The 27,314-nt window shown below is 35.7% G+C and overlaps 1 protein-coding gene across 8 annotated transcripts in view; it reads right to left on the reverse strand.

The window, feature by feature from the left end:
* The window catches only part of BTRC (beta-transducin repeat containing E3 ubiquitin protein ligase), a 176,934-nt gene that overhangs the window by 30,299 nt on the left and 119,321 nt on the right, over window positions 1-27,314 (reverse strand). For all 8 annotated transcript variants that reach the window (XM_079137960.1, XM_079137959.1, XM_079137958.1 and 5 more), the window contains one exon: window positions 4,021-4,252. In XM_079137960.1, the coding sequence (XP_078994086.1) occupies window positions 4,021-4,252 (232 nt within the window). The remainder of the gene's footprint in view (window positions 1-4,020; window positions 4,253-27,314) is intronic.

Genomic DNA, 27,314 nt, shown 5'->3' on the forward strand with positions numbered 1-27,314 from the left:
GGAGAGTCACTAAGTCAGAATGTGCTGGGTTATAGAATTTTGGGAATGTAGAAAGAGGAGGGGGAACATCCTGAGAGAAAAGACAGAGAGCTATGTTTAAGTTCAAAGATGAGTTTAATTTCAGATTTTTTTTTTAAAGTTGTATTTGAGAATAGCTACTACTATAAAACCTAAATAACAACTGACCAAAATGGGGGAAAAAAATCCCAGACCATAGATAACTTGGTTAGATTTTGGAGGTACAGAGGAAAATAGTGGCAAGTGGATCTTGGGCTAGAAAATTGGAGGGCTTCCCAATTAAAAGTTCTTCACCACCTAATTCTATACTGAGACGTCAATGGAAAAGATCCTATAAAATAGGATGACTACACTAATAAACCTACTTTTGGCTGCTATTCTAAGGTCACAAGTGAGAGGAAAAAAATATTCAAAATTATTCCTCTTTACAGGTTACATATTGGAGGTTTTCTAAAGAAATAGTTGAGAAGGATTTCTTCAGACTCTATCTCCCATAGGCACAAACAAATGGAAAGAGAATACTGCATTTCATTTAGTGGCTTGAATCATACAGAGGCAGACTTGGATGCCATTAGCAATGATCCAAATATGCTTATTAAACATTATTCTAATTATAAAAATTATATGGCTATCAGTCACATTTTTCGGCAGACTTGGGAAAAAAAGCATTAAATGGATCTTATTTAGCTGGCATCACATGTTCATATTTAAGAATAAGCAGATGGAGGCATCCTTCATCTAATTCTTATTAAAGGAATATAAGACAATTAAAGATATAATAATTAGTTCTTCATGCAAGATGCAGTGATAGTACAATTCCTGAATCTTTATTTTGAAACTTCCCACATTATCAGAAGTTTCCAAAGGCACTGCTGTGTTTTTCATGACTGCCATCAAATTGCTCCTGATCATTTACTATGTACCTATAATAAGTCTTTGGAAGTAATTTCACCTAACACTCCAAATAAAACCATTACATTAATGGATTATAGACAGTTTGGGAAGTAGTTTGGTTTACTAAATGTAGCCAGATGGTGTAGGTTTATAAGTTTAAATGGCTATAAAGCATTAGACTGATGATTTAGTACTTCATAGACTGGTCAGGAGATATACACTAGGGATCAGTATTAGACAAAAGACACAAATCTAATCAACTCTTGTTCAATTTGTAGCAAGTATAAACTTCAGATGGTAGCAAGTCTCAGTGATTGGGGAGAACATAGTAATAGGTACACTGAGATTTTTGTACAAAGAAAACTGTTTGCTTATGGCTAAAACAAAATCCAATGCATTATGAGGGGGCAAAAATCTATTCTATTTAACAAAGACACAGGTAAATCAAGAAAGTGGTGCACCCTTAATCCTAGTGACTTGGGAGGCTGAAGAAAGCAGAGTACAAGTGTGGGGCCAGCCTAATACTTTAGCAAGTCCCTGTCTCAAAATAAAATTAAAAAGGGATGAAAATGTAGCTTAGTAGTTGAGTGCTTGCCTAGAGTGTATGAAGCTCTGGGTTCAATCCCCACTACTATAAGGAAGACACACATTCAAAACACACATACACACACACACAAACGTAAAATTCAATTTTAAAGTGAATATTTCTAAGATATAAATAAGTATTCCTTTAATTTTAAAGGACAACTTAAATCCCAAGTTTAGAAAAACAGAATTTTTTTTTTTTTTTTTTTTGTGGTGCTGAGGATTAAACCCAGGGCCTTATGCTTACTAGGCAAGTACTCTATCAACTGAGCTATCTCCCCAGCCCAAAAAGCAAAAATTTTAAAAAATATAGGCAAAGATTAAACAAAGTCGTATGTAGTTTTGAGGCTATAGGTTGGTATATTATTTTTAAAGGACAGCTAGTTAGCATGTACTTAAAGCATGGAAAATGTTGCTACTCTTTAATATATTAGTTCTGCTGCTGTAATTTCCATCCTAGAATGCCCACAAGATTAACATAAAAATCCAGGAGCTAGGGCTGTGGCTCAGTGATAGAGCGATCACCAGCACGCATGAGACACTGGGTTCGAGCCTCAGCACCACATAAAAATAAATAGAATAAAGATATTGTGTCCATCTACAACTAAAAATCTTAAAAAAAAAAAAAAAGAATGTCCACCATGGCATAGTTTATAATAGGAAAAAAAATACTGAAATTATCTAAATGTTCAATAAAGTTATTAAATATATAAATGTATTTAAGGAAAATACATTAAGAGAATATATTGCCAGGTGCAGTGGCATAGAACTTTAACCCCAGAGATTCAAAAGACTGAGGCAGGAGGATCTCAAGTTCAGGATCAGCCTCATCAACTTAGCAAGGCCCTGAGCAATTTAGTGAGACCCTGTCTCAAAATCAAAAACAAAAAGGATTGAGGATATGGCTGTGTGGTAAAATGCCCCTGGGTTCAACCCCCCAGTACCAAAACAAAACAATAACAACAACAACAACAACAAAAGCAAAAATTAAAAAAAAACTATATTAAGTGTTATAAAACATTCATGATCACAGCTTTAAAAGGAAGTATATGCACCTAGAAAAATTAGAAAGGCTGCATGCCAAGACACTAATAGCATACTAGTTCTCTCTGTATAGTGGGATGCTGGGAAATTTTATTTTTATATTTTATAATTTTTAATACTACCTGAATTTCCTAAATTCTATAATCAGGAAATGAAACAAAACAAAAACACAAAAGCAAAATCTCCTCAGAACAAACCTTTTTAAATTAATTAGTTTGGTACTGGGGATTGAACCTGGGACACTTTACTGCTGAATGATACCCTGAACCCTTTTTATTTTATATTTTTGAGGCAGGTTCTTGCTAAGTTACTGAGGCTGGCCTTGAACTTGCAATCCTCCTGCTTCAGTTTCCTGAGTTGCTGGGATTGAAGTCGTGTACTATTGAGTTTAGCAAGACATGACATTTTGGTTAAGGCTCACTCATCTTTGTTATTAGTTTTCTTTTAGAATAAAAGTTAACACGTATAAGAACTTCACATTTTTCTGAGAGTACTGTGCTCCAATACTGATGCCTTTGTGGTATTCTAAATCACTATTAAGAATTCAGAAAAATTATGGCATCTTCCAAAAATAAAATAAGTATCATATTTGAAATATAAATATATGTTTATTTTCATAACAAGGCTCCTGATATATCATCTTTTCTACGAATTCCCCGTTTTTTTGTGTTGTTGGGAATCCAATCCAGGGCTTTCCACACTCTAGGTAAGTGCTCTACCACTGAGCCACATCCCCAGTTCCTCCTCCTTTCTAAAATACTAAAAAATAAAAACCCAATTTCCCATTCATACCTAGGATTAAAATATTCTGTTGATAAATTCACACAGAAATCTAAATACAAGTACATAATTAACACATCTGTTTTCTCCTCGTGTTGCCCATTGGCCTTGCACATGTGGGGCAAGCACTCTACCACTGAGCTACAACCCCAGCCTAAATTAACATATCTATTTTTTTGTTTTTTTGGTACTGGGGACTGAACTCATGGATACCACTGAGCCACATCCCCAGTCCTTTTTAAAATTTCATTTAGAGACAGGGTCTCACTCAATTTAGCTTAGAGCCTTGCTAAGTTGCTGAGGCTGGTTTCTAACTCAAGATCTTCCTGCCTCAGCCTCCCAAGCCATTGGGATTACAGACAAGAGCCACCACGTCCTGCTTAAATTAACATAGCTTGAAAGTAAAACACATTACAAAAGATCACCTCCCTCAAGTGACAGATAACACCTCAGAAATTATTCAATTTGAACCTACTACATATGGGTAAAAAGGGTGAACAGAAGGACACAAGATAGCAGAAGATAGGCAAAAGAGAAGTCCATTTCTCTTGAATTTGATTTTTCTTGTATTTTTATCAAGAAGGTACAATTATTTAATTTGTGAAAATGAAACCAATGAAGACTTTAAAAAAGAGAAATATAAGGCTGAAGATTCAATTCTGTAGCAAATTAATGGTTTGTAAATACATGTACACATACCTGGCAGAGCAGTGATGAAATCCCTTTGTAGCATAGGTTTAAGATATGAGTTTATGTGCCCATGTTGGTAATGACACATTTGGGATATAAGATGTTCCACAAATTCAACTTGATCGGACTCTGACCACTGCTCAAAATATTTGACACACAGTTCCTTTTCTTTTTCATAGCTTGCAGAGAGTTTCCGTTGCTTGGGTACAATCATACTGGAAGTGCCATTGGCAAGTTTTGTCTATGGAAGGGGAAGGATTAAAAGAAACATTAACAGAAACATTAAGTACTGAAAATGAGAGAAATATATATAATTTTCTGGTCTGGCATGCTATGTTTGTCTTTATGATTGAGCCCACTCTATTATTTTGGTAGTATTGGACATCTATGAACCACAATTACATGGAAAGCCACAGAAATACCACACTAAAGTGGTAAATCAGGTATGTTATAGGAAGACTAAGCATCCATTTCCAAAAGTTCACAATAAGACTTTTTTTTTTTAATGAAAACTCAAAGCACATTATTATTGATAATAAGAAAAAAATAACAAATTTGCTTTTTTTTGGGGGGGTGGGTAGATATTGGGGATTGAACCCAGTGGTGCTTTACCACTGAGCTGTGTCCCTGAACATTTTTATTTTTTAATTTTGAGACACAAGTCTCACTAAGCTGCTGAGGATCTCACTTAGTTGCTAAGGCTGGCCTTGAACTTGACATCTTCCTGCCTCAGCCTCCTGAGTTGCTGGGATATAGGCATGCATCACCCGTCCTGGCTAATTTGCTTTTTCTTACATACAGCAGTCATTGGACATTTAGACAATTAACTTGCTCACAGCTTATTTAAGAGTGAAATAAATCTTCCATGCAAAGAAAGACCACTAAGTACTGTCAGACTGTGTGGGTACCTCTGGACATAAAACTTAAATAACAATCATATGTTCAATCTACCCCTTCCCTTCCCAAAATTCTATCTTTGTAGTCATCAAAATTATATGCCACAAAGTCTGTTTTATTAATTGATTCATTCAGTATTTACTGAGCTCATACAGGGAGACAATCACTTTCCTTGGTGCTAAAAATATAACATTGAACAAAAATGAATGTGTATCATCATGAAGTTAGAATCTAGGAGGCACATTAAAAATATGAAGTAAATAAACAGAAAATATAACATAGATAATGCTGTGAAGAAAAAGCAGAATAAAGGGATTAGAAAAAAGTAGATGTTATGATAGACAAAATTTTAAGATGGTCTCCCAAGATTCTTGTCCCCTGTTATATTCATACCTTCTTCTTAGTTATTCAAACAAGCAGTGGTGTAGGTATTGTAATTAAAATAAGGACCCAAATCAATTGACCTTAAGATAGGAAGATTACTCAAGTGGGTCTGAGCTAATCTCATGAGGCCTTTCAATGCAGGGACTTTTTTTCCAACTGACTATAGAAGAGGACAGGAGGCATGTGTCAAGGAGAATGTGGTCAGCTTCTAAGAGTTAAGACTAGCACCCCTGCTGACAGCCAGTGAGGAAATAAGGTCTTCAGTCCTGCAATGACAAGTAATTGAAGTCTGCCAATAAGAAAATAAGATGAGAAGATTTTCCCCCAGTTTCCAGATGAGAACTCAGCCTAGCCAATACCTTGATTGATTTCAGCCTTGTGATACTGTGAGCAGAGAACACATTCATGCTGTGCCAGACTTCTGAACTACAGAACCAAAAGTTAATAAAAAGATGTTGTTTTAACTTGCTGAGTTTGTGATAATTTGTTATGTGGCAATTAAAAAAATAAGCTACCTGGTCAGTTTTCCTAAAGAGGTGACATGTGAACTGCGGAAACTAGACATTTTGTTACATGGGAGAATGGTTGAGGCAAAGGCAATTTGGAGAGCAAAAGTCCTGGGAGGCAGTTTGTCTGGCAGGCTTAAGGAAGAAGAGGGCCTAATGTGGCTCTCATGAATGAGCAAAGAGAAATAAGGCTGAAGAAGTATTCTGAACTTATCATCCAGGTCACTTAGGTGGTGCTAACTAATCTTCAAACATTTCCCCAGACAATTCCAGTCCCCCCTCTCCAAGAATGCTGCCCTTCCCATTAAGAGTAAAATTTATGTCCTATCCTTCAAATCTGAACTTTGGACTAACAGAATGTGGAGATAGTTCCACATAGGAACTTCTAAGCCCAGACAGATTCTGCTTACTTCTTAAAGTTTTGAATACCATATAAGAAAATCAGGCAACCCTGCCAAAGGGAGGAGCAGAGGATGAAGCCATGCACATAGAGTGATCACAGGGAGAAGCACTCAGAAGCCAGAGAATAAAAAAAGCACAGGGGAGACCCCTATTGTGTAGAGATTAGCATAAGGAAGCCAATTATGAGATAACTTCAACAGTCCATGGAAGAGGTAAATCTTTTGGATTAGTGTGGTATCTACAAAGGTGGAGAGAAATAATTGGGATTCTCTGAACATTTTGCTAGGCAGATCCAACTGAACTTGCTGATAGATTGGACATGGGTATGAGAAAAGAAAGGAGTCAAGGACTGCACCCAAGTTTGAGGCTGGAGGACACTAAGAGAAGATTGTGAAACCAACAGAAACTTGATTAGCTACTCTGAAAACAGTAGATTTTCTATAGAGGATAACCACAAGTTAGTGCAACTGGGTACTATTTAAAGTAATTTGACTGGTCTTTGACATATTTGCCTAAGGTGATCCTAACTCAGCAAGGGAGAACCATGTTACTATTGAGTTCATCCCTGCTTAGACATATTGGATGTGCCATTTATTTATTTATAATATTTTTAAGTTGTAGATGTACACAATATCTTTATTTACTTACTTATTTTTATGTGGTGCTGAAGATCAAACCCAATGCCTCACGCTCTACCACTCAGCTACAAGCCCAGGCCCTAGATGTGCCATTTATGTACCAAATTTGAATAATCTACTTCTGCTACTTAAGGCACTGGTATGCTTTCTTTTCTTTCTTTTTTTGCTTGCCTTATTTTCTAAATGTTAAATCCTCTATGCAGACCTCTTCTTAAGTGGTTCCTGATATACAACTGAAAGTATTTTCAAGAATGGCATTAAGTCATTCTGTTTACAAGGAAAGAGCTGACACCTAAAAGGGCAAGCCCTAGTGTGTAGAGTTGGAGTTTTTGTAGCACAAATGCCACTGTAGTCTATGAGATAGATTAAAAATGATTAATAAGAAACTTGTTGGAAATAGGCCTTTGGGAACTTTGGGGCAGTTTTTTGTGTAGGTTGTCTGTTTACATCTCAACAAAGAAAAAACTCATCAAATGTATTGTGAAAATTTGGAGAGCTAACAAGCAGGTGGGTTTACAAGTGGTCAAATGTCACTTCTAATCCCAACAACCCAAACTCCCATTTCATTATTGCTTATGTTTTTTTGTCCTTTAATGGACCCAAGTTGGGTGCTACCTGAGTAATGTTTTCTTGTTAAAGACCAGCAATGCCAGTGACAAACAGTAACAATCAGCAAAATATTTCTATAATCATGGGAAGACATGCCTTCAGACTAATAGATAAAACTGCCTTAAGAACTTAAGTGTGGTAATCCTATTGTAGGAACTAACATTCAGCTGAGATTTTTTTTTTTTTTATATACCTTTCAATGATTAAATCATGAAAGGGACTTTAAAAAAATTGGCTATTAGAAATGAAGAATAAACTGAGGTTTCACATATTTATGAACTGTTCTGGGATACTCTGGCTGGTGTTATGTTCTAGTCACTACCCCCTCAAAAGAGTAATTCCTTTTATAGAAAGACACACAACTGAGATCCATTATCATTTCCAATGAGCTAACCATGACCCCATAACGTATTGTTTTAAAAGCTTTGGCCATAGAATAAAAGACCAGTCTCAAATTCTAGCTTCTCAAAATATCAGCTATGTAACACAGAATGAGAAATTTGATCTTTCTGTGTTTCTGTTTCCCTCATCTATAAAATCAGGAATAATAATAAGACCTATTTCATTGGCATTTTGTGAGGATCCAATTAAAAAAAAAAAAACTATGAAAAGCATGCTTAGCATATAACCTAGTACACAGAAAAGTTATCAAAATACCAACCTTCTCTTGGTGTGGAGCTGGGGATTGAATCTGGGGCCTAGCAAATGCTAATCAAGTACTCTATCACTGAGCTACATCCCCAGCCAAAATTCAACACTCTTTTATTTTTTGGGGGTAGGGGAGGTGAGTACTGGGGCCTGAACCTAGGGGCACTTAACCACTGAGCTACATCCCCAGCCCTTTTTTATATTTCATTAGAGACAGGGTCTTGCTCAGTTGGTTAGTGCCTCACTAATTTACTGAGGCTGGCTTTGAACTTGTGATCTCCTGCCTCAGCCTCCCAAACTGCTGGGATTATAGGTGTGTGCCACTGTGCCCAGTTTAAAATTCAACATTCTTAATGAATTTATAACACTGTTGGAATTGAAAATAAATCCTTCTTTCTAATTATTTTTATGTACTTTCCATTTAAATTTTTATTAAAGTATTGATAAGCATATATACACAAATACATCCATATCTATGTGTGTAGTGTGTGTATATATATATATGCATAATCTTAAGTGTACAGTTCAATAAATTTTCATGAGGTGAACATACCCATGTAGTCAGTACCCAGATCAAGAAACAGATCATCCCAAACCTCATAAGGTCCTCTTTTGTCTCTTTTCAGGTCACTAGCCATCCTTAAAGTAATCATAATACTCATTCTATTTTTTAAAATGTGTTTTTAAAAACCAGGTACACAAAAATATACATAATACTTAGGAATAAGTTTTATAAAATGTATAATACCTATAAACTATAAAACATTGCTAAGGGAAATTTTCTTTTTTTTTTTTTGGTGGTGCTGGGGATTTGACCCCAGGGCCTTGTGCTTGTAAGGCAAGCACTCTACCAACTGAGCTATATCCCCAGCCCTGGGAAATCTTAAAAAGATTTAAATAAATGGAGAGAAATTATGTTTAAAAATTGGATTCAAATTTGATCTTCAGTTAGTACATCAATCAAACTCTTAGCGGGCAAATTGACACAATGATTTAAAAAATTTTTGCTGATTTAGACAATTTTTATCTAGATGTAAAGGACCTAAAATTAGCCAACACAATCTAGAAAAATATAAAGAAGATGGAGGACTCATATTACTGAATTTCAAGATGTATAATAGTAATCAAGATAGTGTGGCTTTGATTTAAGGACAAAAATCTAAATCAGTAGACCAAAATAGAAAGTCAAGAAACACAAATATCAGAAAATGGTGCTAAGATATCAATGGAGGAATAGATGGTCTTTTCAACAAATGATACTGCAACCAATTAATATCCATGTAGAAAAAAAAACAAACCTTGTTGCTGATCTCACACCATATGTAAAAACTAGATGAACTGGATCCTGGATTTATATTTAGGAGCTAAAACTATAAAACTTCTAGAAGAAAACAGAAAATCTTGGTCGCCCTTGGAATAGGCAAACATTACATAGGTCACAAAAGCACACAAACTTTTTCAGTAATGAAAGAAAAAAATTGATAAATTGGCATGTGGCAAAATATAAAACTTCTTAATTCCAAAAGAAGTAGCCAATTCATTAATGACCAATAAGAATATAAAAGAGCTGAGGATATGGCTCAGTTGGCAGAGTGCCTGCCTCGCAAGCACAAGGCCCTGGGTTCAATCCCCAGTACTGAAAAAAAAAAAAAAGAATACGAAAAAGTGTTCAACACACTTAGTCATTAAGGAAATGCAAATTAAAATCATGAGACACTACTACACATTTACTAGAATGGTTAGGGTTTTAAAGACTGACAAGTATTGCAAAGAATGAGGACGAATTCAGTTTCTTTCTCATTGCGGGCTGTAATGTTTAATGGTACAACCACTTTGGAGAACAGGTTGACAGTTAAAAATATACTTATGATATGATCTAGTCATTCTACCTTTTTTTTTTTCTTGTATTAGAGATTGAACCCAGGAGCACTGAACCACTGAGCCATATCCCTGGCTCATTTTATTTTTTGAGACAGGGTCTTACTAAGTTGCTGAGGTTAGCTTTGAACTTGCAATCATCCTGTCTCAGCCTTCAGAGCCACTGGGATTACAGGCATGCATCACCACACCTGGCGAATCTACTCTTAAGTATTTACCCTCCTAACATGAAACACAGTTCCACACAAAGACTTGTTCATCAAGGTTCACTGCTGCTTTATTCATAATAATACCACACTGTAATGATACAAATACCAATCAAGAGATGAACTTATAAACTGTAATGTATTTGTAATGTAATGGACTAGTACTCAGCAATAAAAGTAATGAATTAGAGATACACAAAATGACAAGGATGAATCTCAAAAACATGCTGAATGAAAGAAGCCAGTCACAAAAGAATACATCTTTATGATTCTACTTATATTCAACTCTAGAAACAACAAATCTAAATTTTAGTGATAAGAACAGATCAGTGGACCAGGTGCCATGGTGTATGCCAGTAATCTCAGCGATTCAGGAGGCTGAGGCAGGATTTTAAGTTCAAGGTTAGCCTCGGCAACTTAGTGAGGCCGAAGCAACTCAGTGAGACCCTGTCCAAAATAAGAAATCAAAAAAAGTTGGGGATTTAGCTCAGTGGCAAAACATCCCTGGGTTCAATCCCCAGTACCAAAAAAAAAAAAAAAGACAATAAAAAGTCAACCCTACCAGCATCAACAAAAAACCCCAGATCAATGGTTGCTTTGGGCTGGATGTGGGGGTGGCACTGACTGGGGAAGGGCACAAGGGAACTTTCTGGGGCAGTGAAAATGATCTATATCTTGACTGTTACACCATAATATATAAATTGACAAAGTTCATTAGGCTTGTATCCTTTTTTTAAAAAAATATTTTTTAGATGCTGATGGACCTTTATTTTCATTCATTTATTTATATGCAATGATGAGAATCAAGCCCAGTGTCTCACACATGCCAGGCAAGTGCTCTCCCACTGAGCCACAACCTCAGCACAACTGTATCCTTAATGTCACTGTAATATTAATTTTATTTGTAACTAAGACATTATATTTGTCAAGAACTTTGAAGATAAAGGTCTTTGTTTATTTAAGCCTCCTCCCTCTACCATTTTTTGATACAGATTTTTCTATAAACAAAAATACAGCAAAATTCAAATTTGAGAAACTCTGGAAATCTGCAAGGACATAGTGAAAAAATCATTTATTTTAAAAAACAAAAGGTTGTATATGAAAGTGTATGGGAGAGAGCGTAATGGTTACTGGTAGCAGTAGAATTAATTTGGCTTTATCAATAAAAGCATGATGACTCAACCACTACTGTTCAACTGCCAAACAGTCTCAGTTCAATATAACAGTAACTTTCTACCACCCCTGCATATCTCTTCCGCTAGATGGATGGACACATGCTGGAAGGAGGCAGGCAGACAGAGGGAGGGAAGGATCTGTGAGATGACAGTACACAAAATGAAAGGACTATCCCCCAGCTCACTCCTCAAAGGCTAAGGGCTAACAATTTTTCCCCTCTGAAAACACATTACATGTACCACTTTCAAAACTGCCATGAATTTGTTTGAGGCTGCAGGAGGGGAAAATACACACTTGCAGTGCACACACCAACTGGCCTAACCACCACCAAAGTGCTGCTGACTTTGCTAAATATTATGTATAGTTTGGAAGATGTATCATGGACTGACCAAACTTGATGATCGAACAACAGTTATTTTCAGTTTGCATGTTAATCCTGCTTTAAATGAAAGAAAGGAGTGGTAAGCAGAGAAAGAAAAATGTTCTAGACCTAGGAAAACATTTGGAATCGGGGTTGCAGGGACCAGTAAAATGCAAATGATAAAAGACATCTGAAGATTTCGCTTGGCTTTGAGAAACCCTCGGGTGTTGTAGGGCAAAGGGGATATAATGATTAAGAGATTGAGGAATAAAATGATCAAGGGTTGTGCTGAGGATGAGGATGCAATACTTTATCAATCAATCAACTGCCATTTACTGAGTGACTACTCTGCTGGGCATTTTACCAGGTGTAAGGGAAACAGCAGTGAACAGTCACATAAGGTTTCTTTTTAACCTTTTCTAGGGAGGAGTAGGAGGAGAACAGAAGTAGTATGTTAATTTTGAAAATGATAGGGAATATAAAAAAATAAGATAAATAGGGAGTAAATAGTGAAGCCTACTTTAACTGGGGTGGTTAAGACACAACTCTGAAGGAGGCAACATGTGAGCTCAGATCTGCATGATGACAGTCTGGTGAAGATCTTGGGAAAGAGCCTTCCAGACAGAAGGAAGAGCAAATGTAAAAGTGTGTTCAAGTGAAAGACAGGAAAAAAGGCCACTGTGGTTGGGGCAGAGTGAATAATAAAAGGGAAAAAGCAGGTGATAAATGAGGTGGCCTCAGATCAGGTCCTATAGGCCTTCTGGGCCATGGTAAAGAGTTTGAATTTCATCTGAGGTATAAAGGAGAGCCCCTGAGGTTTGAAGTAGTCAAGTATGACATCGTCTGATTGGTGCCTTAGAAGAATTAATACTAGCTCTCACAAAGAGAATGGATCAGGGTCTGGGGAAGTAAAGAGGAGGTAACAAGAACAAGTTGTCGTAAGAAAAGAGGAAGGTAGACCAATTAGAAGGCTGATAAAACAATCTAGACAAGAGGTGATCGTGGCTAGGATTAAGAGGCAGATTAGGGAAGTGTTTAGAAGAATGTTTAGAAGAAAGGTATTTTATTCTCACAAAGGAGGAAAGAAGACAGGGCCTGTTGAGAATGTTAAGTCAGGGTTATAATATGTATTTTTTTTTTTAGTATAATGATTTACTTCTTTATTAGGGCTGACCCTTGAGATATTTAGTCTGCTCCATTAAGCTGGATGGGAACAGAATTAGGATTTACTCCTGTGGCCTGGACAAACACGGCAAAACTTGTCAGAGTCTTGAGACAGAAAGGGAGAAGTTTTAAAAGGTCTATACTATATTCTTTCTAGGCTGTTGCCAGGTTTTAGCTAAACAAGAATCCAAAAACATTAATTCTTCAAATATTCTCTCCCTATTGCTTCTCTTGATTTTGCAAAATCATCTTTATAAAAGCACTGCCTTGATTGAATTGAGAGGAAATTGTCTACATTTTCATTAGGATGAAAAGACAGGCAAGTAAGCACACATAGGGAAAGAGGTGGTGGTAGTAGAGCCACCCATAACAGCTCTAGAACTACCAAAGAACTGAGATAGAAAAGGTATCTATTGGCACCTGGGCCTCTCTTTACGAGGGAATTTCAAGAGAAATTGAATTTGTCCATACATTGAACAAGCAGAGAAAAGGTAATGAATGTTCTAAAGTGGGATCTTAACTGTCAACATTCTAATTTTTAGTTTCTTTTCTTTTTTTTGGACCAAAAATTGAATCCAGGGGTGTTCAACTTGAGCTACATCCTTAGCCCTTATTTTTTTTTATCTTGAGACAGGATCTCACTAAGTTGCTGGGGCTGGCTTTGAACTTTGGACCTTCTTGCCTCAGCTTCCAGAATTGGTGGAATTACAGGCTTGTGCCACTGTGCCTGGCCAATTTTTAGTTCTTAAAAAAGAAAAAGCTTGTTATAATGACTAAGGATATAGCTCTGTACAGTACTTGCCTAACATACATGAGGCCTGGTTCAATTCCCAGCACTACAAACAACAACAACAAAACACACTCATAACTTTCAGTGCTCAAAAAGTAGTCCTTTATCTTTGCTGGGGTGGGGGGGGAGTGGGGAGTTCAAATCAAAGAAAATGATGACTGAACATGTAGAATTGGGCATAAAATTCAACAGAAGTAAACATTACATTTCTCAGTGGGATTATTGCATTAATATTTGAATAGCTTCTACTAAATATGATTACCTATTAGGTGAACTCATAAATATGTCGGATCTGATTAGTGAATGTGGAAGACAGGAAGGGGCAGATTTGTCAGCAGAGAGAAAGCTCACATTATGAATCTGACTGATTTCTAATATTCAAAAAGAAAAAGCCTACAATCATTCCAATTCTTTTAAATAAAGCTCACTGGAAAATGAACTCACAATGTCCCACTATACATGATTACTTAAAGACTAAACAATTGGCAATCTCTTTTTCTGTTTACTAACTAAGGGGAAAATGAATTATAAAATTCACCAAAGTCAAAACAAAGCTACTTTGATTTCTTGATTTTTGATATAATTAAAGGGACAAGACAATCATTTAACATTTTTAGGTTTCAAAACTGAGACTCTTGTTTTTATAGTGGGTTCCCTTGTGCAACTTTATAGCTTCTAGGGTGATAGGTTCTTTTGTTCTAAACCAAGAAACTCACAGCAGTTTAATTTACTGCTACATTATTATAGCTACTAACTACACACACCTCCAAGGCTGGTAAACCCACTGATGTAGACAGTGCCACCTTAAAAGGAATTTTGGATGGGTCCTAGTGAAGTGGTGGGGAGAGGACATAATGTTTAATTATAAGAAATGATTGAAATAGGCACAGACATACCCCGGGTGCCTCTGCACTGCAGCAAGCTCTAAACTTGTTATCGTTAATGGTTTAAATTTCACTGTGCTAATCATTTCAGGACACAAGCCTTTCTTGATAATCTAATGAATTATTCCAACATCCTTCAGCAAAGAAAAAAAATCCTCCATGACAGCACTAATTACAAGACATTTTCCCAGTGCTTATGTAAAATATGACAGAGCAGCAGCTTAGGGAATTGCAGAAAACTGCTTCTAATTTCCACTGAGAAACTGACAAACACCTCTCTTTCATCTCTCCCAGCTCTCAAGTAAGATTTAACTTTCTCATTTAGTTAATTACCGAGTGAGGATCATCATTTCCCCGGATCGGAGCGGCACAGAGCCTTTATCGTGTTAACTTGTGAACTTGATCGATGGCTGCTGCTAAAACTTAATAACTTCACCCCCTGGCAAATTGTAAGATAAATATAATAGGAGAAACTCTGACAGTAAAAACCTGCCAGAAATGAGCGCTGTGTTTATGTTTCTTTGCAGGCAGCAAAAAAACAACCGACAGCTTATTACTGGTTGCGTGTTACTTATATTTAAAAGACTCCAGGCAGTTAACTTTCTACATACTGCTAAAACTTTGCTCACAAGATGGGAAAAAACGGGGTGAAAAGCACTAGTGTTGCAGAGTTGGGGAAGTGAGAGAAGACAAAACAGGGAGAAGGGCAACACAAGGGACAACATATATTGTGTATGATCTCTTAAAATATCGTGTTTATCATATAAAATGTCCACTCAGCATAAAACAGGTATAAAAATCCTCTTCAAAATAATTCTGGCCTCCTAAAACACAATGTGAACTATAACTAAGAGCAAAACAAGAGAATTTTGTTCATTTAAAATTTTTCAATGACCATGTTTCTATGTCTGAAGAATCAATTAACTGCAGAATTCCTAGATCTAGATCTCTTTTCAAAATCCCTTCAGTTAGAAAACCATTCACTAACAGCACCAATTAACCCTTTGTGAAATGACTAGTATATTACAGCAAGAAAATAAGTAACTTAGTCTAGAATACTTCATTTAGTCTTACATTCACCTTCCTCATCTAGCTTAGTCAATCCAGAGACAGTGTGATGAATGTTATCTCAAATTTGAATCTGGGCTTAGAATTTTAACATTTAACTGTGACAGAGTAGGTATTGTGACCTGAAGCATAAATGTTATACTTTTTATGATAAGCAATACTAAGGACAATAGGCAAGGTATACCCATGAGGTATAATAACAATAGAGTTGATACTCGCTAATGCCTGTTCTTCCTACTTCCAAGACAGATAAGAGGGACAAAAACAAATCTATAGGTAAGTCGTGGAGTTTAGCGGGGTGCAATGGTGCACACCTGCAATCCCAGCTACTTGGAAGGCTGATGCAGGAGGATTACAAGTTTGAGGCCAAACCTAGGAAACTTGGTAAGACCTGTCTCAAAAAATAAAAAGGGCTGGAAATTTATTAGCTCAGTGGTAGAGCCTCACTGGGTTCACTCTCCAAAAGAGAGAGAAAAAAAGTTTAGGCCTCACTTCTGAGACTATTTAATATCTATCATCTGTTCCAACAGTACCAAAGGGGTGAATGAAGGCTTAGTGCTGCAGTCCAAGAGGCCTCCATTTTGAAAGTTGAGAGAATTTTGAAACAGAACTTCACAGTAAGACTCAATTCATATTCACTAGAGGATTAACTCTAATTCATTTTGTTTTCTTTATAGATACTACTGGGGTTAAAGGAAAGACAGATCAACTGATTTCTTGAAAATAACATTTATACTACATATATTTTAGAAAATATGAAAAATACAGAAGCTTAAAGAAAATAAAAACTGCTTATAATTTCCATTATCAATAAATAGACAATGTTCACATTTTGTTGTGTAGGTATCTTTTTGGTCTTCTAAGAGAATTGCTGGTCAATTATTTGATGTATGTAGGGAAGGAGGGTGTTTCTGTACCATCTAGAGGATTCTTTTCCCATAACATCAAGAATTAATCTCCTTTGCTGAACACCTTAGAGAAGTTAAGATCTCACCCAGAGGGTACAGAATTATAGGTCACTGTGATTGTGGAGAGGAAGAGGAAGAAGATGGAAAGGAGCAAAGAAGAGGAGAGTGGGGAAGGGGATAAGAATGAGAAAAGCAGCAGCAAGAAGGGAGAGAGGAGGATAGGCTGGGGGCTAGTGAAGAGAGTAAGAGAGAACAACAAAAGTGACTAGAGTCGGAGGAAAGAAGAAGGGGACTAGGAAACAGGATGGGTGCGAGACCAGAAAAACTGGAAGAAGAGGACTGACATATAGGCAGGGGAGTCACTGGGAAGAGAGAAGACAGGCTGGGGAGAAGATGGCTAGGGGAGAGATGAACTGAGTAGTTAGGGGACAGGGTTTGGAAGGAAGTGGGGAGAGATGATCAAATGCAAAAGGAACCTAGCATTTCCAAGTATGTCTGCTCTAAGAGAAGCAACCATCTTTCTGGACAAAAAGGTCCTCTCCCACACAATAAACAATACATTCCAAGAGGGAGAGGAGATGAAAAACTATTTTGTTTTAAACCACTACTTAATGTTTCAGGCAGAGTAATAAAGTTTAATTGTCTGCAGACTGGTTGCTCAGTCCTCAGGTCCTCAGGTACAGGTTACTCATCTGGATGTTAATATCACCAAAATAAAATTTCTGCGATAGTGAAAGTTTAAAGTAAAGAGTCTTGGGGCTGGGGTCGTGGCTCAGTGGTAGAGCGCTCGCCTAGCATGTGTGAGGCACTGGGTTCGATTCTCGGCGCCCCATATAAATAAATAAAAATAAAGGTCCATCAACAACCAAAAAAAATTGTTTAAAAAAAAAAAAAAAAAAAGAGTCTTTTCCCCCAACTTCCCCCTCACATCCTCCCTTTATTAGCATCAGAAGTTAAGTTCTACCATAAACAATAGGGAATGATGAAGGCATCACCTGCCAGAGGAAAACAAAGAGACATGCTGAAAACACAATTAAAAAGTATATGGCAAAAAGTAATTTTTTAAATAAAGGAAAAAAACCTGCCCTTCTCTCCTTGTGTACTCTAATACTTAGACTTACATGTTTATAAAAAGGTCTCAGTGACTTGGTAAAACTTGTTTCTAAAGAAAGTTTCATCTAAAACTTATTTTTTAAAAGGATTCTCAAGAAGCCAACTCAGCTTTCTAGAAGAAACTCAACTTTTCCAAATGCTTGTTAATGCATGTTAAATGCAGCAAGAAATAATCCTATGAGGCAGCAGCACAGGCCTTTCTTAGCTGCAGTGAATGAAGTAAATGACTTGTAACTTCTGGAAGTCTTGGTTATCTGCAGGTAAAACTTTAATAACCCTTGGAGCATCAAGGGACTAAAGACATTTCTCTCTGGAATACTTTGGTAATTGTTTTCTTAATTTATCCAGGAAAAGCTTAGTTTAGATGCAGCATCTGTTTTTTAAGCAGAGATGATCAAAATAACTTGCTCAGATTCACATAAATTAGCGAAGTTTGGACTAAATTTCAAAATGCAGTTGTTATATAAACGGCATTTTTTTTTTAAAGATGAAATTCTGGACTTTCCTCCTTTTAAAGTTCCCAAGTCAATAACTGAGAGACCAAGACTGCTTTGCATATTTGGAGGAATGCATTTTCCATAATAAGAGATTTACATAAAAACTAAGACCACAAGTATCACATTGAAGTCAGCCCAAATATCCTTCTATAGAAGTTTACGTAACAGAATATTATAAAAAACAAGCATGGTAATAGGGATGTTCCTTCCCCTTTCTCATTCTCTCCTAATGGAATCTCCACTCTGCTCTGGCCCTGTGTGTGATGTGGCACCTGGGCCCTGGCTTGCTCTATAAACATTAGTGTTCAACCAGCACATACCCCCAGGCCCCAATCTACTCCCCCCATTGAATGCAGTGGTGTTCTACCAGGGAGCTACATCCCCAATCCCTTTTTATTTTTCATTTTGAGAAAGGGTCTTGTTAAATTGCTGAGGCTGGCCTCAAACTTGTGATCCTCCTGCCTTAGCCTCCTGAATATCTGGGATTATGGACATGTGTCACTGTGCATGGCATCTCCCAAAGATTTATTATCAAGATTATAGTGGTTGTGATCAGATGATTACTGTTCTATCAGCTTAATTTTCATCATCATAGCTCATGGCCTAGTCTACTTTACAAACTGTTTTCTTCCAGATTTCAAGGGCCATCAAGTACCCTCAAGGTTAGAGTGGCATATTAGCTATCATAGTAAATAAAGAATATGGACAAGAACTGTGTTCAATTTCCATTTGAAATAATTACGTTTCATTGGAGTTATAAGTACAATTTGTGGCTTCAGTTTCCATCGGCTTCCAGTGATAGAAATCTAGTAGGCCTACATTATAAGTTTATAGAAGTGGGCTGATTCAGAATATAAATGAACTAGGACAGTAGCAGTGAGAATGGGGGTTAGGGAAGACATTCTTAAGAATAATACCAGGGGGCTGGGGTTGTGGCTCAGCTGTAGAGCGCTCACCTGGCACATGTGAGGCACTGGGTTCGATCCTAGGCACTACATAAAAATAAATAAATAAAATAAAGATATCGTTTCCACCTACAACTTTTAAAAAGAATAATAACAGGGCTGGGAATATAGCTCAGTTGATAGAGTGCTTGCCTCACATGCACAAGGCCCTAGGTTCAATCCCCAGCACAAAAAACAAAACAAAACAAAACAAAACAAAAAAAACCAAGGAGCCAGAGCATTACTTAAGGAGGAAACAAAAGAATTATTATAAATATAGTCCTGCATAGTATCAGACAAGCCCAGGATCAAGACCTGTGTTGGCCACATACAAACTACATAGGCCTGAGTAAGCTAGTTACCCTCTTTAAGGTTCGATGTTCCACTGCCCCCTAAGGAGATTAATATCACTTATTTTCTAGGGTTGTTATAAGAAATAATACATGTAAAAAGTGCTGACAGCAGGGTCTAACACATAAATGTAGCTAAAGGTAGATGTCATTTTCTAGTACCAAGAAACTACCTCAACAATTAAGACTGTATCAGGATCTTCCCACCAAACTGGAGTTTGAAATGAAACTTCATGCCAAATTCCTTACCATATGGTAGTATGGATTGAAATACTTTACAGGTATGCTAACATGTATAGCCACCATTAACTAAAGAAGTTGAGGACAGAAGTAAGAAACAAAGAAAACTTAAGATAAGTTTCAGATTATAAAAGCTCTGGGCAAAATTAGAGGAAACTACAATTTAGGACAAATTTTGTGTGTGTATGTCTATATATGTGTGTGTTGGGTGTCCAGGGGTCTCTCTCTCTTCATATATATTTCAATATATTTAAGAAAATATATACTGAGAACATTCCACACTTGAGTGCTTTACTAGATAATGCCAAAGTGACCTAGGAAATAAATACTGACAAGTTGATTCTAAAATCTACTTGGAAATGCAAATCTTGAAGAGAAACAACACATCTGCAGGATTTACTACAAGAGTTCAAGATTTTGATAAAGATCCATATATATATAATATGGTCCTGTAATTTATGACAAAGGCAACAATCCAGTATAGTGGAGAATACACATTTCAGTAAATGGTGCTAGGTCAAGTAGAAATTACACTGAAAAAAAGAAAAGAATTCTAACCTCTACCTCAAACCATATACAAAATTAAAATGGACTGTAGATCTAAATATGGAAAATAGAATAATAAAAATTTTAGAAAATATAAGAAAATATCTTCATGTCATTGGGGTAGGTATATTCATAAGTAGAATGCAAAAATACTAACAATATAAGGCAAACATTAATAAATCAGATTCTATAAAAAATTAAAAAATCCTCATCAATAAACATCATTTACAAAGTGAAAAAGCAAGTCACAAAGAGGGAAAATATATCCATGTCTACATCACACAAAGGACTTGAATCCACAATTTATAAAGAACTCTCGCAAATCCTTAAGAATATCTAAAACCCCCAAGAAAAATGGGCAAGATATTTTAACATGCAGTTTACAACCAAGAGGCTAATCAACATCAATGAGAATAAAGAAATTACAATTCTGTACAATAATATGAATAGCTCTTAAAAATATTAAGCCCACGAAGCCAGAGAGAAGAGGGTACAAACTGTAATGTTTCCACTTACATGAAGCTCAAAACAGCCAAAAGTCATATATGGTGTTAGAATCGAGGATAATGGTTAGCCTTGGAAGAGCAGTGACTTAAAGAGGCAGGAGTGGGTTTGGGTAATAATTTTTTTTCTTTTAAAATTTTTAAAATTATCTTTTTTTTTTTTTTTTTTTTTTTTTTTTTTTAATTTGAATGGTGGCTATTCTATACAGGTGTGTTCATGTTGTAACAATTCACTGAGTAAATTCAGAATCTCCTGAACACTGTGCTAGGAAATGATTATATTCATACAAAAGGAAATAAGGGGTGAATAAACTCCCGTTTGGTTGCAAATAGATTGTCCTAAGCCTTATTTTCTGACATAAAGGAAACACAGTTTTCTAATAAAACAATTTAAATTTTGCAGGAAAGAGCCTGAGCTGCTTTTCTTCACTTGCAACCCTATGGCCACATAGAGACAATTGTTCCCACAAGCCACTACTCTGAACAAGGTTAGAGCTCCCTCTAGCACTTTTAACTAAGGAAACACCCGCAGGCCCTTACAGAGCTGACACAGTTGGTGCTGCCCACGGTTAAATGCAATATGGCGATTTTTATTTTTAATTTGCTTTAATTGTTGCTATGATATGAATAATTAATAGGCTGCCTAAGCCAGTTTTGTAAAGTTCACAGTAAAAAGAAAGCCAGGAGAGAAATATCTACTTAGAAAGAAGGCTTAAAAATGGTTATAACTGCTATAATATTAGAGAATTCAGAATATTTATTCATGATTTGTGGCAACATTATGTTCCACCAACAAAAAAACATGCTACTAAAAGCACTATCTACTAAAAAAATCTTCCCAGTTCCATCTATTTTCCTCTTCATGGCTGCATTACCACTGTACCTACAGTACTATATAAGAGCAAAGTAGGTCAGTGTTAGGAGAACCTTGCTCTTTGGTGGAAGAGAATAGGAAGGTTTGGCTGTAAACACTTAACCTAATTCCATCCATTCTAAAACAAGTATTTGTTAGCATTAAATAACCCCCTGGACAATACAGACCTATTCAACTGAAGCCTGTATTCTTTTCCCATGTTGTAAACTCCTGTCTCCACCGACACCTCAGCCACTGGAACTTAGGATATCAATGCCTCCATTCAACAATGTCTACTCACATTTGCCTATAAACCAGAAAGTACAATTTAGATATCATATTGTAATCCTACACAAATCCACCACAGAATTTGAGCAGGTGCTAAAAGTTCAATGATTAAAATACACACAACCACTCTGGGAATGCAGCCAGAAATAAATGGGGTTTTATTTTTCATTGCTGGATTTCAAATATTCCCACCCACTCTGAAAGGGGCATTGCTTGTCTCAACACTTGTTAAAACCAGCACACATATAAAACCAGCTAACTAATTTCTTGACTCAAAGAAGGAGAATAAGAGAAAAGTATTCAGAATTCTACATTCTCAAGATTAAGAAATTATTTTTGAGTTATAATATGAAGGAAATATTTTATTAACTTTTTTAAGCATATGGAGCACTCAAAAAGTTATGTCCATAATTAAAGGAAGCTTCAGCAATTTTCAAAGGAAATTCTTATCATTTTGTTTTTCAGGATTAGAAATGAAGATGTGAACCAGTCAGTATAATTTCCTTTCTTATTCTCTGGTTATGGACAAGCACTTTCTGCCAAAGACAGTATATCGCAGACATCAGTTCTGGTTCTTTCCTGCACATATTACAAAGCCAAGATGCCAATTCACCATCTTAGTTTGGTTTTGCATTATATCTGCTGGTCACATTTAACATGGACACATTCATTCCAAGAGCAGCTCAAATGAGGAGTAAAATATTATTTGAAAATAGTTATTCATTAACCTACTGAGAGCCTCAATCATGAGTTGTGCTTTTCCTAAGACAGGATTTGCTGCAGCTTCTCATTCAATTCACCTAGTATCTGTTGGGAGTTGTACATCATGAACTAGAACAAGAATGACAGGTCTAAATTAACACAACAAGAAAGTGATTGGATGCTGCTTCTTGCTTTCTCCATTTCACTCTCTTTTGAGGCATCCAAAGGCTTCAGAACCCTGGCATTAATTAAGCAACAGTTTTATTACACACAATCAAAGCCTGAAAAGAAAACCCTAACAGACAGCAAGAGGAGATTACCAAGTTCAATGAACAATTATACTTTTTGTTGTTGCTAATTGAGGTATTTTTAATTTTTATCATCTCATGTAGTACGCTGGAAAGAAAAATACTATGAATGTAAGAGAAGAAAAACAAACCCAAAATGTTATTACTGAATGGTGATTTTACACAACCAAATAACATACTTTTGAGATTTCCAAATCCTGGCTAATTGGTAGTGAATTGTTGACATTTAATAGATACCACAGAGAATGTTTTAGGTAATCTTCCTATCTGGCATCCTAATTTCTATGTATTAAAATTCATAAACAGTGGTTGAAAGCATAGGGCTTTGAGCCAGACCGTCTGGGCTCAAATTTCAGTTCTGCATCGTACTGTATGACTTTGGGCAAGTTGCTTGATATGAGTTTTAGCTTATTCATATGTAAAATGGGGTTATATGAAGTGCAAATGTATTTCAAGCTTCTAACTCAATGTCTGGTACGCTATAAACGTTCAATAAATAATGGTGTAAAAAGGTTACCAAATTTGATGACACAATCTCTGGATTTCAGTACTTTAAAAAACATATTTCACCACTTGTAAACCCAGCAACCCAGGAGGCTGAGGCAGGAGAATCGCAAGTTCAAGGCCAGCCTGGACAACTTAGTAAAACCCTGTCCCAAAATTAGAAAAATAAAAAGGCTTGGGTATGTAGCTCAGTGATAGAATGATGCCCTGGGTTTAATCCCCAGTACCACAAATAAACAAAACGTATTTCACAACTTTTTGTTTGAAGTTAGACTCAATAAATATGAGAATCTACTTTGTACAAGTGAAAATTAATCCCATAAGAACTCTAAAATGAGACAATTTACTTTTTTTTGGAAACAACTTACTTTTACATATAATTTGTCTTTTATAAATAACATTTTCAATTGTGGGAAAGCAGGCAGTAATTAATAATCAGAATCTCTAACTTTTGATATTTTAAGAATATTAAATAATAGTATTAATTTGCAATCAATAGCAATCACAGCTGACTAAAAATATAGTCACATGAAACTCCCACTTACTTCCCCTAACTGTATGTTTTGTTAAAATGTTGAGAAAGTGGCTCCTATAGGGCCCTAGGTTAGATAAATTTCTTTACTCAAATTTATATTACTCAGTATTCGAACCTTTGAAAAGAATACCATATCCAGAAAACTACCTCTGCAAATGGAATCTACTGCAATCTGAATACCTGTGGTATCTATATCTAATCTATCTTTTGGAACAAAATATTTTTAAAAAGCTGTATTTCATAGACTTAATAAATTTCAGAAACCACATCTTCTTTTTATTATCCAGAGAAAAAGTTAAGGAAAGCTCCTCCAACCTATCAATGTTAAAGTCTAAAAATGAAACTATTAATTCTACAAAAAAAAATATAAAACAAGATATAAGGAAACTGATTTTAAGTTCCCTAATTAAATTATCAAGCTTATAATAACTCTAATCAAAAGAGTAAGAGAAAAAATACAAACGAAAAATTAACCTCACACATAGATGTAAATAAAGCCACTCTTTAGGTTGCCCATTAATCCACAAGTGGCATATTCATCTTATTTACAGTATTATACCCCCTGCCATGATATTCCATTACAGAGTCACGCTACAGACTCCATAGTTAACACTGTAGGAACCATTTCTTTTTAAACATAGTTTTCTTTCTATAGTTCCCTTTTGGCTTGTTCCCAGGTTTGAAAAAAAAAAAAATCTGTATACTTAAATTTCTTCCTCTTAGATATTTCTAGAAAACGTCGATTTTGTTAAAGAAGTGATAATTATGTTCATTCTTCTAGAAATATTTTAACATTCCTATTTGTCATAGCCTTAGTTGCTCCACGTGAGCAAGTACTTCTTTACTTGTCTGAAAATTTATGGCACTATCTTTCCACTAGAGAATATCCAGGAAGTTAAAAAAAAATACAGTAGTATTCATGTTTGTTTGTTTCCATTTGCCTTTCACGAACCTATTTCTTCTTAATCATTCATCCCTGTCCCAAGTTTCCTCTCTGGGACAGGATTTCAAGGTCCATTTAAACCCTGAACCTTAATCCTGTCTTCATAATCACCAAACCATCTAGAAGTATGAAGAAAAATATAAAAATATTTATTGAAGGGTAATCAGATAGACTTGGGCTTTGAAGATTTAAGAGATACTGTTTTTAACTGACAGAATTAATAAAGTCTAAGTAGAAAAAAACTTTTTTTTTTCTTATGAAAGGACTCAATGTGTGCTTACACTGCCAATCCTGACACACAACAGGATGATATCTGTTTTCCAAAATGAAGTTAAAAATAATTACTAAGGAATAAGTCACCACCTTGAAAGGTTATCTAATAATGTCCCATTCATTTTATAAGCAGAATAATTAATATCGAGTCATCAAGTCATCTTAGATACTTTAAAGACATGTATACTGTTTCTCATGTAAGTGATTATTATTGAGTAAGCATTGAAAGATATATAGAATTATTGGCTGGGTAATTTAGAAAAGAGATAGTTGTTTTTTAAATATAGGCTAGTTCAACCTGAACAAGATTATTTAAAAGCAGTAAAAGTGTGAGAGGTAGGGGGAAGATAAGGAAATAACACTTGTTAGATGTCAAAAGTGCTACATCAAAAGGAACAAAGCTATAGATGCAACCTAATGGTGGGGCAGGGGCAAGTGGACTGGTAGGAGAAATGCATGGGGCCTCCAAATATTTCTGAAGGGCAATCTGGTAAGGACTCTGAAGTCAGAAAGATCTGGATTCAAAAACTGACGGTACAACTTAAAGATTATGAAAACTTAGGAAAAGGTTTAACGTCTCTAAGCTTTAGGTTCTTCATTTATAAACTATGGGTAATAGCCATCTCATTAGGTTCACATGAGTACTGAAATAGCTAACACATAATTGAGCACTATAGGGCTCAAACACAGGGACTCAATAAATTTTACTGTATCTCCTCCTCAAACTTTTGAGTAGCACAAAACTAAAAGTAAGAAGAAAAAAAAAATAGTTAAATGTCTCCCATGGGACATGAGAAAGAAAATGGAATTTAAAAATCTTTGTATGGAATCATATTCTAAAATAAAAAATGGGGGAGAGAAAAGGGAAGAAAAACTTAGAAAGGATTATAATAGCTTCACAGATTCAACTGGTTCTGAATATAAAATTTTTAAATAAAGGTATACTGGGTGAGCTTCAAAGGACCAATAACATTTTCTCTAAGGTGACCCAATGGTTTACTTTGGGATTAGTTGAATTTAAGGTGACTTGGCAATTTAGCTTTATCAGGAAATTAAAATGGAGTTGTTGGTTATTCAGACAGTTGAACATTTCTGAATACTGGTATAAACAAATAAATATGCACTAAAAAATGGGCCCTCTTTTTAACATTGATCTTAAGCAAAACTTTCTGGAAAAACATTCTAATGACAGGAACAAATATTGGCAGGATCACTAAATCAGACAGAACTCCTGACTCTAAGGAAAGAGGGAAAACACAATTTTATTTTTGTAGGAACATGGTATAGAGTGGAAGAGTTTTAAATTCATAGCTTATTTGCCTTACAAACTGAAGTCACAACATAAGAATAAAATTTTACATGTACAGATCCTGAGCTCATGGGTACTGAAATGTTCAAAAGGAAGGCTCAAGTTTCACAAGCTTTGTAAGTGATCTTTTTACACTGTCTGACTAAGAACAAACTTATTCATGGAGAGCTTAAGAGCCCAGGTTTCTGGAATCGAAAAACTAGCAGAGGAAAGAATGTTTACACTCATGAACAGCCACAGAAACCTATAACAACTCTAAGAATAAAAATATCTCTGCCAGATTAGGGTATAATAAAAAAACATACTGCAAAATTCTAACAATGGGCTTTAAAATATTAATATGCACAGCAGCACCAGTATATTGGAAGTGTGTGTTGGAGGGAGTAGACACTAGTACCATCCTAAGATACTGATCCATTCAAGTCTATGTGAATATTTTCAGGGAAAGCTCACTATTGGTTTCAAAAAATAAAAACTCTGCTCTGACAAAATCCCAAACTGTATTAAGGTGTTTTTTGAGGGGAGTAGAGAGAAGGTACTAGAAGGAAGTGAGAAGCTTTTGTTTTGTGAATTTTGCATGGAGGCATATTAGAGACTTAAGTTTCTCTTAAGTCAGCTGCAGGGCTAGAGAGTTATACATATTATGATGGATTCAATCTACATTAGTCATAAATATGATGAAAGAAGTCCTATTAACTATGATGAGAAAAGATTGCCTTATACCTAACCTAAATACTTCATATTACACTTTTGGCTCTTTCCTAATAATTCTGTACTCAGATGGGTACCTGTTAACTAGCTTTTATGTATTAATACTTTAAATGCTTAAATAACTCTTAATATCAAGAAAAAAATCTATTTTATATGTCTTTGGAA

The sequence above is a fragment of the Sciurus vulgaris genome, assembly GCF_902686455.1.
Source record: "Sciurus vulgaris genome assembly, chromosome: 4".
Taxonomy (NCBI): Eukaryota; Metazoa; Chordata; class Mammalia; order Rodentia; family Sciuridae; genus Sciurus; species Sciurus vulgaris.